The sequence below is a fragment of the Nomascus leucogenys genome, chromosome 4 (genome assembly GCF_006542625.1).
Source record: "Nomascus leucogenys isolate Asia chromosome 4, Asia_NLE_v1, whole genome shotgun sequence".
Classification (NCBI taxonomy): domain Eukaryota; kingdom Metazoa; phylum Chordata; class Mammalia; order Primates; family Hylobatidae; genus Nomascus; species Nomascus leucogenys.
In genome coordinates this window covers 92,829,933-92,844,827 of record NC_044384.1, presented here as the reverse complement: position 1 = coordinate 92,844,827, position 14,895 = coordinate 92,829,933, and the positions used below count along the sequence as shown (strand labels likewise).

Sequence of the window (14,895 nt, the reverse complement as noted above, 5' to 3'; positions counted from 1 at the left end):
TTGTTTGTGACAACTGCTTCCTGCGTGCCACACGCACAACTCTGAGGACACGGCAGGAAAAGCACCGTATCTCCTGGGCACACGTGGTGGACAGACAGGCGGCTCGTGTCCTCCTGGGCACATGTGGGGGACAGACAGGTGGCTCGTGCCCTCCTGGGCGCATGTGGGGGACAGACAGGCGGCTCGTGCCCGCCTGGGCGCACGTGGGGGACAGACAGGCGGCTCATGCCTGCCTGGGCGCACGTGGGGGACAGACAGGCGGCTCGTGTCCTCCTGGGCGCACGTGGGGGACAGACAGGCGGCTCGTGCCCGCCTGGGCGCACGTGGGGGACAGACAGGCAGCTCATGCCCGCCTGGGTGCACGTGGGGGACAGAGAGGCGGCTCGTGTCCTCCTGGGTGCACGTGGGGGACGGACAGGCAGCTCGTGCCCTCCTGGGCACACGTGCCGGACAGACAGGTGGCTCGTGTCCTCCTGGGCACACGTGGGGGACAGACAGGTGGCTCGCGCCTCCTGGGCACATGTGGGATACAGACAGGCGGCTCGTGTCCTCCTGGGCACATGTGGGGGACAGACAGGCGACTCATGTCCCAGAGATAGCAGCATGGAGAAGCTGGTCGGGGGAGGGTGTGGGTGGTCACAGGGATGTGTGGATGTAGGGTTCAGAGGCCTCTGAGGGTGCACTGTGGGTCCCTCGCTGTTCTGCCTCCTGGTTGTCCCAGTATTTGAAGGCGTCCAGCGCTCCATCTCCTTGCTCTGCACTCTTTAGGTGTCCGTTAAAGACAATGGGACTGCTCATTACTGGGAGAAAATAAAATTATATCCAAAGGCCTAATGATCAAGGGTCATTTTTCAACAAGGATTTAACCATAAAATGGCAAATAGGAAACAAGGGTTTTTAAACATAAACCGTGTGGACAGAACATGAAAAGGGGAGAAGGAGCTCCCCATGGATGGAGCTCGTCAGCCCCACGCAGCCCGGGGACCACTGCCAGCACCACGTGGCGGGGCAGGTGCGCATCCAGCTCCCCAAGATGATGCACACCTCACCTCTGGGTTTTCTTCCCAAAAACCCACACCCCGATTAAGAGACATCTGACAAAATCCCTGACCAGTCAGTCCTCCTCAAACCGTCAAGGTCCCAAAAACACAAGGAAAGCCTGAGAGACGGCCCCAGATTGGAGACGGAGACATGATGGCTAAACGCAAGGCGGGGTCCTGGGACAGCAGGGGACAGTCATTGAAAAACCAGGACATCCAAATAAAACCTGGAGCCAACAGTCACGCCCCCAGCTCAGCGCCACAGCTGTGAGAGCTGTTCCCGGTGATGGGAGCGTCGGCCAGGGAACACGGGTGAGACACACAGGACCTCTTCGTGCCAGCTTTTCAATTCGTCATAAAACTGAACACTACAAAATTCAAGCTTTTTCAGAAAAATATTCCATTTAACCTGAAGACAGCAAGAGCAAGAGAGGAGACGGAGACCGGGCTTCAGTCCTCCCAGTACAAACACTGGTTACGCAACCTGCTGCCCCGCCTACCAGGGAGAGGCGGTTCGCCTGCTGCTGCAATGCCCTCGTTTCTCAACTTAGAGCAAAGCCCTTCAAATGAGGAGGGAGTTCTACCAGTTCATGCTCCACGAGTCACAGGGTAGAGAGTCCAGGCGCTGAAGTAAACCCTATTGTTTCAGTGACGACACTCGGTCCTTCAATAAATGTCTATTTTGAATTTATTTTTTAAATTCAGTGCTAATCCTAAAATTTATTTTTGCCATATTATGATGGAGGAAATATTTCAATGGTCACATAAAAATATATGCTTTACCCTGGTTCAAAGGCTTGGAAATACGAAAACAAAAATAATTACTCCTGATACATAATGGGTATTTTTCTAGAATTTTGCTTCCATGTACAAGATGCACACAGAGTCCAACATTAACAAGTAAGTCTAAATGCCTGTGTGAAGGCCGACAATTCCACTTCAGGAGCCAGTCCCATGTCAGCGCTCACTCGGGCACGTGAGCACAGGATGCCTGCGGCTGCGTCACCTGTGCCGTCAAAACGCCCCGTCCACCAGCCAGGCACAGCCACCCAGCACACTGGAGCCGGTGGTCCCTGCCGCGAACACAAGGAGACTCGGGGGCGGGGGAGGAGGCGGAGGTGCAGCACGAACTGCTGCAGGGAGCCATAAGGAGGCCTCTGTCGACACCAACTCTGGAGGAGCATTCAAGAACGGAACTCGAGGGAAACGGGCAGGGAAGATTCTATTTTATTTATACTTTTATATCCTGCTAGTTATTTTTAGAAACTTTTTAAAAACATTCGTCAATTACTTTTAAAATAAGAAGGACAGGGTCGGGCTCTCATCCCACAGCTCTCTGCGTTTCGTCTGCTCTGAAAATAAAAGCTACTTTTATAAATATTATCCCTTTTAATATAGTTTAAAAATGTAACTTCATATTTCTTGGAATTGCTGATTCTCCTCCCCCATGTGGTGCTCTCAGAGGATCACGACGCAAGCTTGTGACTGACGACCATTCCTCCCTCACTGACGCCAGAGCTCTAAACCACTGCAGCGCACCTTTCCACACGAAAGAAAAGAGATCTCCAAAATTCACTTCTATTTAAAACAACTTCTCTTCAAGTCTAAGTTTTAGTTTTGGCACAGAAATAAAATCTTAATTCTTCTTTTTTGTCATGCAATGCGTGTAGTCAACCCAAAGCTAATTTTTCTTTTTAAGCACACAAATTAAACACCCACTGTGAATATTCCTGTTGGTGACACGTTTCCAACGGAGACAGCCGCTGCTTCCTTGGGCCACACTTTCTGCCCAACACCTGTTAGGAATACGTTTCCGACTGAGAGAGCCGCTGCTTCCTTGGGCCACACTTTCTGCCCAACACCTGTTAGGAATACGTTTCCGACTGAGAGAGCCGCTGCTTCCTTGGGCCACACTTTCTGCCTGACAGAGCCCAGGAAGAGCCCAGCTCAGCCCAGGACGTGGAGTCCTGAACACACGCAGTCCTGGCCTCAGGCCTGCCAGGAGACATCACCCCAAGGAGCTGCACCACAGACGCCCCGGGAGCACGGCTGGCCACATGCAGGCGGCAGGAGACCAGGGTTTCCTGGCCACTTCCATGACTGGCCCTCTGCGGAGCCTTTTTAGACCTTCTCACTGTTCCCACCCCATGACGCTGCGAGGCTGTGGAGGTGCTGTTTGTGTTTGTGTGCCATGTGTGCACCTGCACTTGGCACGTCAAAACTGCAAGCAAGGCTCTAACGAGTTTCAGCGCTAATGCCAGGTCTAAGTCAAATTAAGTTCAATTAAAAACTAGAACGCTTCTAACACTTCATGACTATGTGCTGAGCAGCATTGAGTGTAATTTATTTACACAAATTGTAACGTATCAAATAACACATACAAATAAACAACTTATATAAACACAGTAAAAAATATCCTTAGTGAACTGAAGCTTTTGCTTGATGTGAGAAAGTACCTTTTAACTGGCTGCCTGGTATTCTTTCAGCAAACTGACATCATTAGCGATGGGCTAAATACGTTTTGTGCAATTAAATCACAAAACGTCGACGATTCTCATTCAACTCTCCAAGCCAGAGTCTCAACCAGCACTGAGGATCCCACACAAACGGCATCCACGGGCACCTGCCCACCCTCCCCGCCCACCTCACGGCAGGCCTGAGCTCGCACACGTGTCGTGAGCTTCCGAGAACTCCACATCCACGTGCTGGAACACCCAGAAAACCCAGGAACAAGAAATCTAGGAGCTGGGCTGGGGAGACACACACAGCCATCAAATCCCAGGAGTTTCCTCCCCCAAGAACCCCTTGTGCCCTCTCAGGGTCAATATCACCCCCACATTGAGAACAAGCGTCAAGGGCTCCTGAAGCCACAAAGCCAGCCCACGTAGGCCCCAACACAGAAGCCCAACTAGTGAAACTCTGTACCCCAAGCCCTGGGTTGCTCCAGTTCCTAACATGGCCATGATTCAACATGACTTTCAGAGCTGGGACCCACAGCAGGAAGACCTGGGCTGGGCTCGTAGCTAAAGGGACAGAGGAAGCTAATGAAACTGAGAGAAATAAATCCCCTGTAGTAGGAACACCTGGGGATATGGGCGGAAGTCAGTCTCACAAGCCTCCTGGGTGAGGTCTGAGTGTCTGCTAGGAAGGGAGCCCCAGACTCGGTCAGGACCCCAGGACTCACATAGAACAGCACTGCTGGCCCAGATGAAACTGAGAACCTGGAGCCCAGGTCATCACCAGCCTCCCTGCTGTGTCTGAGGGGCCGGCCCTACCTTGAAGGCCCTGCAAGGGGCCTGCTCCAGGCCACTGTCCTACAGGGGATGTCTGCTGCTAAGTTCACACCCAGGTCAGAGCTCAGTCTGGCCCAGGAGAAGTGGCCCGTCCACCGGACACCCGCACACCTGTGTGATTCATATCCAGACCCGGGGGTGCGAGAGGGCAGGAACGCGCACCAGGGCTGAGACACAGGGCCGTGGGCAGTCAGGACAGACCCTGGGTGGCCCTGGCGGTCCTTCTGCCCGGCTGACTGACCCCTCAGTGCACAGGGTTTCAGAGACTGAAGTGCCAGCCTGCACATGCCCCGGGCCTGCACACTCACGGCCAAGACGGGAGCCCCGCAGAGGTGAAGGACTCACCGACGCTCACTGGTGGCCACTGCCATTGCCCTGTAAGTTTAGCATTTTCCAAACTAAGGCTGGAAGGAAAACTGCAATTCCCCATGCCCACCCAGCTGCTGGCTCCCTCACCCACCACCCTTCACAGCACCAGCATTCAAAAGCTGGACCAGTCCCTGACCCTGTAGCCCCTGGCACTCCAGCCAGCCTCCTGGCACTCCCCAAAACCCACTCCAGTCAGCCTCGGCCTCATGCTCCATGCCAGTCTCCTGGCACTGGCATGTTCAATAAACAACCCTTGAGCAAACAAGTGGCATTTCACGCATCTGCTCTTGGCAAGACAGCTCCCACGCCAGTGTGGACAGGCAGTGGTGACTGTGTCCCCGGTTCCCACATCCTCCTCCCACAGCCACTCAGCAGCCCCCTCCCAGGAGCCCTCGCTGAGCACTCATTTGCTGTGCCTTGTCTCCCCTTCTGGAGCCTTCCTCAGACAGGGCTTTCCTTCCCTCTTCCTATCCCCCGCTCCCCTCTTCCTTTAGTTATACAAAACACAATAGGCGCTTCAAAGCCAACATGCCGGGAGGTTCCCCGGCTCTGCTGAAGTCTCGAAGCAAACACTAGAATTCGTGTAAGGGAAGCTGGGAGATGACAGTATTGAAACGAACCCATGTAAGCTGAAGAGTGGTGAAAGGGAAGAGTACAGGGTGGAATGAGAATAAGCATAGATTATAAAAGCTGACTAGAACAAGCGACTTTAAATGGGGTCTCTGCCAGGAACTCCACTGCACGCAGCCTTGCATCCTAAGTGCTGGGACGGTCAAGCAAGGCAGAGGCGGAAAACCCGTTCTCATTCAGATGGAACAAAAGCCAGTCAAGCAGCAGGGCCAAGGGCGGACAGAGATCCAGAGACGGACGGTGTGTGATGTGGCAGGCCCTGGGCACCGGGCACGGGGTGCGCACTGCGGTGGCCTCTGCGTGTCACTGTGTGCCTGAGGCTTCCGTGGTAAGGTGCTGGGGGACCCCTCCTCCTGTGGTACTTACACTTGAGTGGAAGAAGACAAACGGGAAGCATCATGAGTTACACTGTATGCTAATGGCAGGAGGCGCTGTGCACAGAAACAGGGCAAGGCCGGGTGGCAGGGGCATGCTGCACTTCCCATAGGGCAGCAAGGCAGGCCTCACCAGCACGGTGCCAGGGCAGCGCCCGCAGGATCTGGAGACAGTGACTCAGGGACAGGAAACACTTGCACAGCAGGCCTAACCAGGGGCCTGTCGGGCAGGTCAAGGGACGGTGTTAGAGGCCCGTTGAACAGGGGTTGGGGCCAGGTGCAGTGGCTCACACCTGTAATCCCAGCACTTTGGGAGGCCGAGGCAGGCGGACCACTTGAGACCAGGAGTTCGAGAACAGCCTGGCCAACATGGTGAAACCCCATCTCTACTAAAAACACAAAAATTAGCTGGGCGTGGTGGCAGACGCCTGTAATCCCAGCTACTCAGGAGTCTGAGGCAGGAAAATCGCTTGAACCTGGGAGGAAGAGGTTGCAGTGAGTTGAGATTGTGCCACCACACTCCAGCCTGGGCAACAGAGCAAGACTCCGTGTAAAAAAAAAAAAAAAAAAAAAACCTCAAGTGAACTGGGAGGCAGGCCAGAAGCAGCGTATTCAGAAGGCAGCAAAGAGAGGGGCAAAAACGAAGGAAAGCCAGAGGAAGGGATGTCCACTCCCGGACTGCTCAGCAGCCACTCCAGGAGCCAGGAGAGGGCAGGGTCCCACCTTCGAGGCACTGAGGACAAGTGACCATCCACCTGGAGTACCGTCCACCTGGAGTACTGTCCACCCGGAGTTCCACACACACAAAAATAGCTGTCAGAACACGGAGAAAAGGCATATACAAGCAAAAATCAAGTTTGCCAGCAAAGAAAATTCTAAAAGATGAACCTGAACCTAAAGGAAAGTGACCCAAATGGAAGGTCTGAGACACCAGAAGGGATAAGAAAAGAGAAACATACAAGGAAATCTAAACAAGCGCTGACTCGAGAGAAGTAACACGTTCCTGGGGGAGCCCCAAGGGGAGGCGGCACCCACACAAGGCACAGCAGCACCCACGCCGGGACGGGGAGGCCGAGGTCTCTGCGTGGATCAGGAGGTGGCACAGACAATGATTAACTTCTTCTTTAATTATTCTTTAGCCGGGCAGCCTCCGGAGCCAGAGTTCACTCAGAGACTACCTCACGGCAGAAGCTGATAAGTGCACGTTCCCATTTCCAGGAGAGCCCCTGTACTTTCTCAGCACAGTGTGTATGTACTTGAGATAAACAACTCAATTTTTTTAAACTCCGTTTAATAAATCCAAAAGAAGGCAATAAGAGAAAAAGAAACAAGACAATGTAGGACAAATAAAAGCACAAAAGAAAACATTTAAAAAATCTGTAGATCTGTGTATCCATCTAGGCGTCTGTAACTAGAAATATGAAACTAGCATGTTCCCATCAAAAGACTTAGTCTTCTTAGATTTGACTTTTTAAAAATCCAGCTACATGCTATATCGATAGTGCACCTATCTTAAACAAAAGTTTTCAGAAAAATGTAAAATCAAAGAAGGAAAAAGTACTAGGTGAATACTCTCTAAAAGATAGCTGGAGTGGCCGTGCCAGTATCAGACAAAATAATTAAAGGCAAGAGGCCTTTATCTTCCAAGAGGCCCGTGGGTCCCCACACAGTGAAAAGATGTGATTTCCAGGCAAGCACAGCAATTCTACACCTGTACACACTCACAACCCGGCCTAAAAAATCCAGCGCAAACGTTCACAGGGACCCAGAGAGTGGACTCGTGAGGAGGTGGTGAGTACGTTCCCCACTGGCTCAGGTGCGCTTGGCAGGAACGGACGCCCGCCCAGGAACAGCCCACCGGAGCCAGCGGAGACGGGTAAGTGCCACTGGCTCAGACACACAGGATGCAGGAAAATCCATGGGCTCCTCACAACACTCGGGGAAGAGAAAGCCCACACACATCTACAAAGAAAAGCAACTCTCTCCTTGAGGTACGGGAAGGTGAGGGAAAAGCATCTCGCTTGCCTTTCCTTCACGAATTGTATCTCAGGACAACCGGCCGACACTGGTTGATGGGGAAAGCTAATCTTTACAAACAATCCCAGTTAATAAACACCAATAAGTGATAAAGTTCAGAAACTACCCTCTGTCATCCCTAATGAAGTCACCGATTCGGCAGGAATTATCAACGATGTAAAGAGTGAGGGGACCTGGAGAGGCACAGGCCTCTCAGGGAGGAGTGGAGGGGCCAGGCCGCCTCCAGCTGGACTCCGTGGTCAACCAGCACCTCCAAAAGCAGGACAAGGAGTGGGAGCACCCTGCTTAACCTCCTGCCTCTCCCACACCACAAGTGTAACAGAAAGAGGACACGATAAATACTGTGTCAAGACATCCTGCAAAAGCAGGGCTCCTCTAGGCGCTAATAACTGGCTAAAGGCCCACTATGAGTTAATTCAGAGGGGCTGGGGTGGGTCATGCTCAGCGAAGCAGGCCAGTGCCAAGGCGGGCCCTATCTTGTGTGTGCCGGGCAACACTTTACAGAGTGCTGCGCTGACGTGGTAAACTCCAGGGCAAGTCCAGTCCTTCTGTGCCCAGGACCCTCTGGCGGCCTCCAGCTCCTGCCTCCCTCCCTCCATCCTCGGCCCCTGGGGCTCCCTCCTCTCTACCTCCAGACCTCACGCCTCTGCTTTCTGTGCCCTCCCCTCCCAGCCCACCCCCCCAACTCCCATTCCTCCTCCAAGAGATGTCACATCCTCAGCCCAACACCCAGCCCTGGTGAAGCCACCATTTACAAACTCTCCCAGCACCTGACCATTAAGATCGCAGACCCACCGGGCCGTCACCACAAGGCTCAGCTGTCCTTATGTGCTGCCACGTCTCCCGTGCTGCCCTGGAAGATCCCGGTGGCAGGAACCAGCTGGTTGCCCCCTGTATCGTGGCCATCCTAAACGCCACAGTCAGTAAGGCTGGTTGATTAAGTCACATGTACTCCAAGCAGCACTTGAGACCCCCATCACTGACAACACCTTCTTGGAGACCCTGGCAGCTCAGAGCCAGACCTGATGTTACTGTGCGTTTACTGGTGAACGGGGATGCCCCTGAAATAGCTGCTTGTCTACATGATGGAAACAGCCCAGGAGGCACCGGGCAAGAGGAGATTCTAACTACGCCTCAGCACTTGTCAGCACAGGCCCTGCGTGTGAGAAAATCTGCCGCTCCCACTTCCTCATCGCAGGTGTAACAGCGCTGCACACCAGTGCCCCTCAGAACAGCAAGGGCCTGCCTCCCACTGCTCCCTGCGTGCTCAGCACCTGATGCATTCAAACCCAGTCCTACACCCCAGTGGGGTTCTAGATGAGGGACAAGTTCCCAGGAGACTGAGGATGTCTCCCAGACCACACAGCAAGGAAGGGGCCATCCTGCCTGGCCACCAAGCCCCCCTGCTCTCCGGGAGGACATAAAGGCAGGGTGCTGGTTCCCTTGTTGCTGTGAGCCTCCGGTTAGGCAGAAAGGAGCACTTGGCTGCCACAGCAACTTGCGGGGACTCACTGTGGTGGAGTGAAGATGAAGAGGTAGAGACGCTGACATCAGAGGCCGTCCAGGACCTCTGCCGACCCGCAGGCTCCACACCTGAGTCTCGTAAGTGTCAGGAGGTTTCCTTCAAAGTCCTCAGAAAAGGCAGCTATGCCCAAAACCTGGGGCTTCACTCTAAACTCAGAAAAAATGTTCTACCTGAAGAATTATCTCCTCAGGAGAAACACCAGGACTTGTGGATGCAGTGCTAAGGGTGGGGAGCCCTGGTGACCCCTCCACCACGTCCAGCACTGGGCTGCGCGAGGGCAGGGACCTTGGAGCATCGTGAAAAAGGACTTTTTTCCACCCACGGCATGTTCAGAGCCACTGTTGATAAAAACTGTACCGCTCACGACAGCCTGCCCCAGCCCAGCCTCAGTGAGTGACACGGTTTGAATCTGTGTCCCCGCCAAATCTCACGCTGAATTATGATTCCCAATGTTGGAGGTGGGGCCTGGCAGGGTGGGTGTATGGGTCACAGGGACAGATCCCTCATGGCTTGGTGCTGTCCTGGTGATAGTGAGTTCTCACAAGATCTGGTCATTAAAGTGTGTGGCACCTCCCCACCCCCAACTCTCTTGCTGCTTTCGCCATGTGACGTGTAAGCTCCCACTTGGCCTTCCGCCATGACTGGAAGCTTCCAGAGGCCTCCCCAGGAGCAGATGCCGGCACCATGCTACCTGTACAGCCTGCAGAACCGGGAGCCAATTAAATCTCTTTTCTTACAAACTACCCAGTCTCGGTATTCCTTTACAGCAATGCAAGAAGGCCCTAACAGTGAGCCAGGAGGCCACTCATGCCAGGAGCCCATCATCTCTAAGTCAGTCTACACCAGCTCTCCTGCAATATTAATGCTATAGAAGAAACTGACAGGCAACCCTCAGGAGAGAATTCAGAGCAGGAAAGGTTCTCTGAAATTCTTGGCGCCTATCCTCTCATTTGCAAATGAAGAAACTGAAGCTTTGCATGGTGGTCACTAACTGGGGACACAATTGGGCCCAAGAAGTGGTCACCATTGCCCTCATTCTGTGTAAAGGAGAAAGAGGAAATAGCTTCCATCTATGGGACCAACTAGAGTGTAGGCCCGCCTCCACCTGGGAGACCATCAGGGTGCGGGATCCGCCTCCACCTGGGGGGGGCCATCAGGATGCAGGGCCCGCCTCCACCTGGGGGGCCATCAGGGTGCAGGGCCCGCATCCATGTAGGGGACCATTAGGGTACAGGGCCCGCATCCACCTACGGGACCATTAGGGTGCAGGGCCCTCCTCCATTCGGGAGACCATCAGAGCTCGGGGTCGCCTCCATCTGGGCACCGTGAGGCACGGGGCCCTCCTCCATCTGGAGACCATTAGGGAGCGGCGCCTGCCTCCCTCTGGGGGACCATGGGGCACGGGGCCCGCCTCCATCTGAGGCTCACCACGGGCGCAGGCCCCCTCCCGCGGGGCCGCCTCCCCAAAGCTCTGCCCGGGCGCGGCGAGAAGCTCAAGCCTCCCGCAGCGTGGGCGCGCTCGTCCGGCCTGCCCCGCCCCGAGGTGTGGACGCCGCCGCTCCCCTCCGGCCGGCCGGGCGCCCCGCGTGCCCCGGGAGAGCAGAGGAGCCGGCCCGCCAGCCGCAGCTGAGCAGTAGCCGTGGCCCGAGGCCCCGCCCGCAGCCGCAGGTCGCCGCCCCCGCCCGACCCTCGCCCGGCTGCCTCACCGGCCCGCGCTGAGTGCTGACGGTGGTCGCCATGGTGCTGCGGCGGCCCCCGTGGCTGGCCGACCCGACAGTAACGCGCCGGACGACCTCCTGCGCCCCCGCCGGAGCCTGCGACGGAGACAGTTGTCACCTCGAGGCCGCCGCCACAGTCAGCTGACAGCCGCCGCGCCCCGCCCCCGGCACCGCCCCACTGCGCAGGCGCCGCGCCAGGCACCGCCCCTTCCGGCTCTCGCGCGCACGCGCGCTCCAGGGTCGGGCAGACGCAGCCGCTCTCTCCTCGAGCCCCGCAGCCCGGCGAAATGGCTCCCGGCTGGGCCGTCTGCGCATGCCCAGTCACGACGGCTGTCGGCGCGGGCCCAAGCGTGGCGGCGCTGCAGTCTGGGCAGCGGGTTGGTTCCTCCTCCGTCCTCTGTCGAGTGGCGGCAGGGCCTGGCCACCTGGCGGGGGTGACCTGCGGACGTGCGACCCGCTCGGAGAAGGGAGGGAACTGTGGCCCGGAACAAAACAGTGGCAGGCCCGACATCCCCTCTAGCGCGATCTTTCCCTCAGCTGCCTGCGGGAGGAAGGGCCTTTCTGTTTCAAAGGGCTAAAGATGGGGTGCAGTTCCTCCACGGGGCGGCTGCCGGGTGAACGGAACGGGGATGGAGGCGCTGTCAGAAGAGCCCGAGCTCGAGCCCGCCCTGCCCTCGGCCTCCCCGCCGCGCCGCTCTGCAGGGGCCCCGCTCCCCTCCTGCTCGCTCCGGAGAACCCCAGTCCGGCCTGACCTCGCCCCCCGCGTCAGGCGCTCCAGCCAGAGCGACTCCAGCTCGAACAGCGCTGGGTAAACTGAGGCTGAACCCCGCTGGCTGCATCCCCAGTAGTCGGGCGTTTACGGTCACGGGAACAGGTTAATAAACGTTTACCCAGCAGACCCGGGACTTAGGTCCTGATGTCTGGGTATCTTGAGAAAAAAAGCATTCTTAGTTGAAGTTTCGCTTTAAAGATGATATAGATGCTTGCGGAGGACAGGCGTTACGCAAAGATTAGCAATCCTTTGTTTGACGAGCCCAGGTAGTACAGCATGTCTCTCCCGTGATGTTTTTTGGCTTTTATCTTAAATATAAACAAGCGTACCCAGGTGGACGCCTTCCTTCTCGTGCTTTTGGGAACACCCTGCTCTATGGAGTAGCCATTCTTTTATTCCTTCACTGCCTTAATAAACTTGCTTTCACTTTACTCTGTGGACTGGCCTGGAATTCTTTCTTGCACAAGATCCAAGAATCCTCTTTTGGGGTCTGGATCAGGACCCTTTTCCGGTAACACAACCACTCCACTAAAACTCTTGTCAGTGATCTCTATATTGTTAGTGGTCAGTTCTCAGTCCTCGTCCTCCGGGAACTACAGCAGAATCGATAGTCATTCTTGCTACACATGCTTTCTTCACTCCCCATCCAGGACACCATGTGCTGTCACTTTCCTCTTATCCCAAAGACCACATCTTCAGGTCTCGGTTACCAGTCTCTCCTTTTCAAACGGGCAGCCTGGCCGCTTGCCTGTTTTGATGGAGTTTAGAGAAACAGAACGAAAGCCCCTCCTCAAGTTGTAGCTTAACTTCCAGTCAATCCACAGCACAAGACCCAAGAAGCTATTAACCACAAGTTCCTGCTTTAGGGGCCTAGGGACTTCCCCGGGCCCCATATGTGCAGTTAGTCTTATACTTCAACTATAGTTACCCCTTCCTCATTTTCACGCTAAAAATCACACCTAGGGGTAGAGATTTAAAATGTGAATGTTGCATGCGATGCATGAAGAAGCATGCAAAGCTACTGAGAAGCGCTAGACAAACCCCTCCTATTCATGCCTGGACCAATCCCTTCCCTGTGAAACTAACCCACGTGCCACCCCCCGGGGGAGGGGGGGGCAGCCCACCGTTTTCTTTTTTTTTTTTTTTATTATACTTTAGGGTTTTAGGGTACATGTGCACAATGTGCAGGTTTGTTACATATGTATCCATGTGCCATGTTGATTTCCTGCACCCATTAACTCGTCATTTAGCATTAGGTGTATCTCCTAATGCTGTCCCTCCCCCCTCCCCCCATCCCACAACAGTCCCCGGAGTGTGATGTTCCCCTTCCTGTGTCCATGAGTTCTCATTGTTCAATTCCCACCTATGAGAGAGAACATGCGGTGTTTGGTTTTTGTCCTTGCGATAGTTTACTGAGAATGATGTTTTCCAGTTTCATCCATGTCCCTACAAAGGACACGAACTCATCATTTTTTATGGGGCAGCCCACCGTTTGGAAGCAAGGTGCCATAATTCCTACAACTTCAAGGAAACAAATTCTGCCAAGAATCTGAGGGGGCTTTGATCCTTCCCCAGTCAAGCCTCCAGATGAGAATGCAACCCAGCTGACACCTTAATTATAGCCTCGTAAGACCCAACAATAAGCCAGCTAAGCTGTGCCTGAAACCCTGCCCCACAGAAACTCTGAGATAAGTGCGTGTCTTTCATGGTGCTGACTTCCTTGTGCACAAGCTAAATAAAGCTTTCTCTTTCTCCTCGATGCTATGTCTGCTGATCTCTCTTTCCATCCTGGGAGATTACAAGATGCCAGGGCGCACTGGTAACACTTTGCCTCCTTAACATCAGAGTGCCTCACCTCAGGGCTCAGTCCTTGCACATCTTTTCTATCTGCATCCTCAGTGAGCTCATCCAGTTGCATTCCTTTAAATGCTATCCATATGCTGATGATCCTAAAATCTATATCTCCCACCAGGACCTCCGCTAGACACTAGATTCAGCTCTTTCCTTAATATTCTTCCCCTATGGGGTGGACAGGTTTTAAGGTAGATGCATGATCCCTGCCTCCTGGTGTTCATATCCTTGAATAATCCTCTCCTCTTGAGGGTGGACAGAGCCAGTGGCTTGCTTTTAAACAAGAGAATATGGCAGTGGTGATGGGATGTCCCTTCCATGATTACCTGATGTTATAAAAGACTCCATCTTGCTCACAGATTCATTCTCAAGGGTCTCTCAGTTGCTGGCTTTGAGGAAGCAAGGTGCCATAATTCCTACAACTTCAAGGAAACAAATTCTGCCAAGAATCTGAGGGGGCTTTGATCCTTCCCCAGTCAAGCCTCCAGATGAGAATGCAACCCAGCTGACACCTTAATTATAGCCTCGTAAGACCCAACAATAAGCCAGCTAAGCTGTGCCTGAAACCCTGCCCCACAGAAACTCTGAGATAAGTGCGTGTTGTTTTAGGCCACTAAGCTTACAGCCACATGATCTGACTTAAGCATTATAAGAATTCCAGAAGAAAAAAGGAAAATGAGACAGAAAATCTGAAGAAATAATGGCCAATAATTCTCCAAATTAATGGTAGGCACCAAACAAAATATTTAGGAAGCAATGGATTCCAAACAAATAAACAAAACACTTAGTCATATCATATTCACACTGCTGATAACAGAAAGCAAGGAGAAACTCTTAAAAGCAGACAGAGGAAAATGACACATTACATCCAGAAGAATAAAGATTAGAATAATAGCGGACTTCTCATTAGAAAGAATGCAAGTCATGTGAATGGAGTGACATCTTTAAAGTGCTAAAAGAAAAAAAATTATATGTTAATTGAAATATCTTGCAAAATGATATGGCGATGTATTTCAGAACAGTGGTTATCTATGTGTGTTGGAGGTGAGGGACTGGAGATTGACTAGACAGGACCATAAGGGAACTTTCTGGGGTGGTAGAAAGATTATATATCTTGATTGGGATGGAGTGGTTATACCAATGTGTAAATGTATCAAAACTCATATGATTGTAAACTTGTGATTTGTGCATTTTGATGTATGCATGTAAGTTTTATCTCAATAACAAAAGGTTAATGACAAAAAGAAAACATTTTCAATATATGTGACAGAGTTAGTCTAAACATA

At 53.4% G+C, this 14,895-nt stretch overlaps 1 protein-coding gene across 3 annotated transcripts in view; it reads right to left on the bottom strand.

The window, feature by feature from the left end:
* TOLLIP (toll interacting protein) overlaps window positions 1–11,177 on the bottom strand; it is a 32,294-nt gene extending 21,117 nt beyond the window's left edge. Inside the window, exon 1 of one of the 3 annotated variants that reach the window (XM_003281331.3) lies at window positions 10,975–11,177. In XM_003281331.3, the coding sequence (XP_003281379.1) occupies window positions 10,975–11,007 (33 nt within the window). In that variant the 5' untranslated portion in view covers window positions 11,008–11,177. Of the gene's footprint in view, window positions 1–8,538; window positions 8,557–10,974 lie in introns of those variants that run through there. The other 2 variants (XM_004087871.3, XM_030811522.1) reach the window with 2 other exon arrangements.
* Between the last annotated feature and the right edge of the window lie 3,718 nt (window positions 11,178–14,895).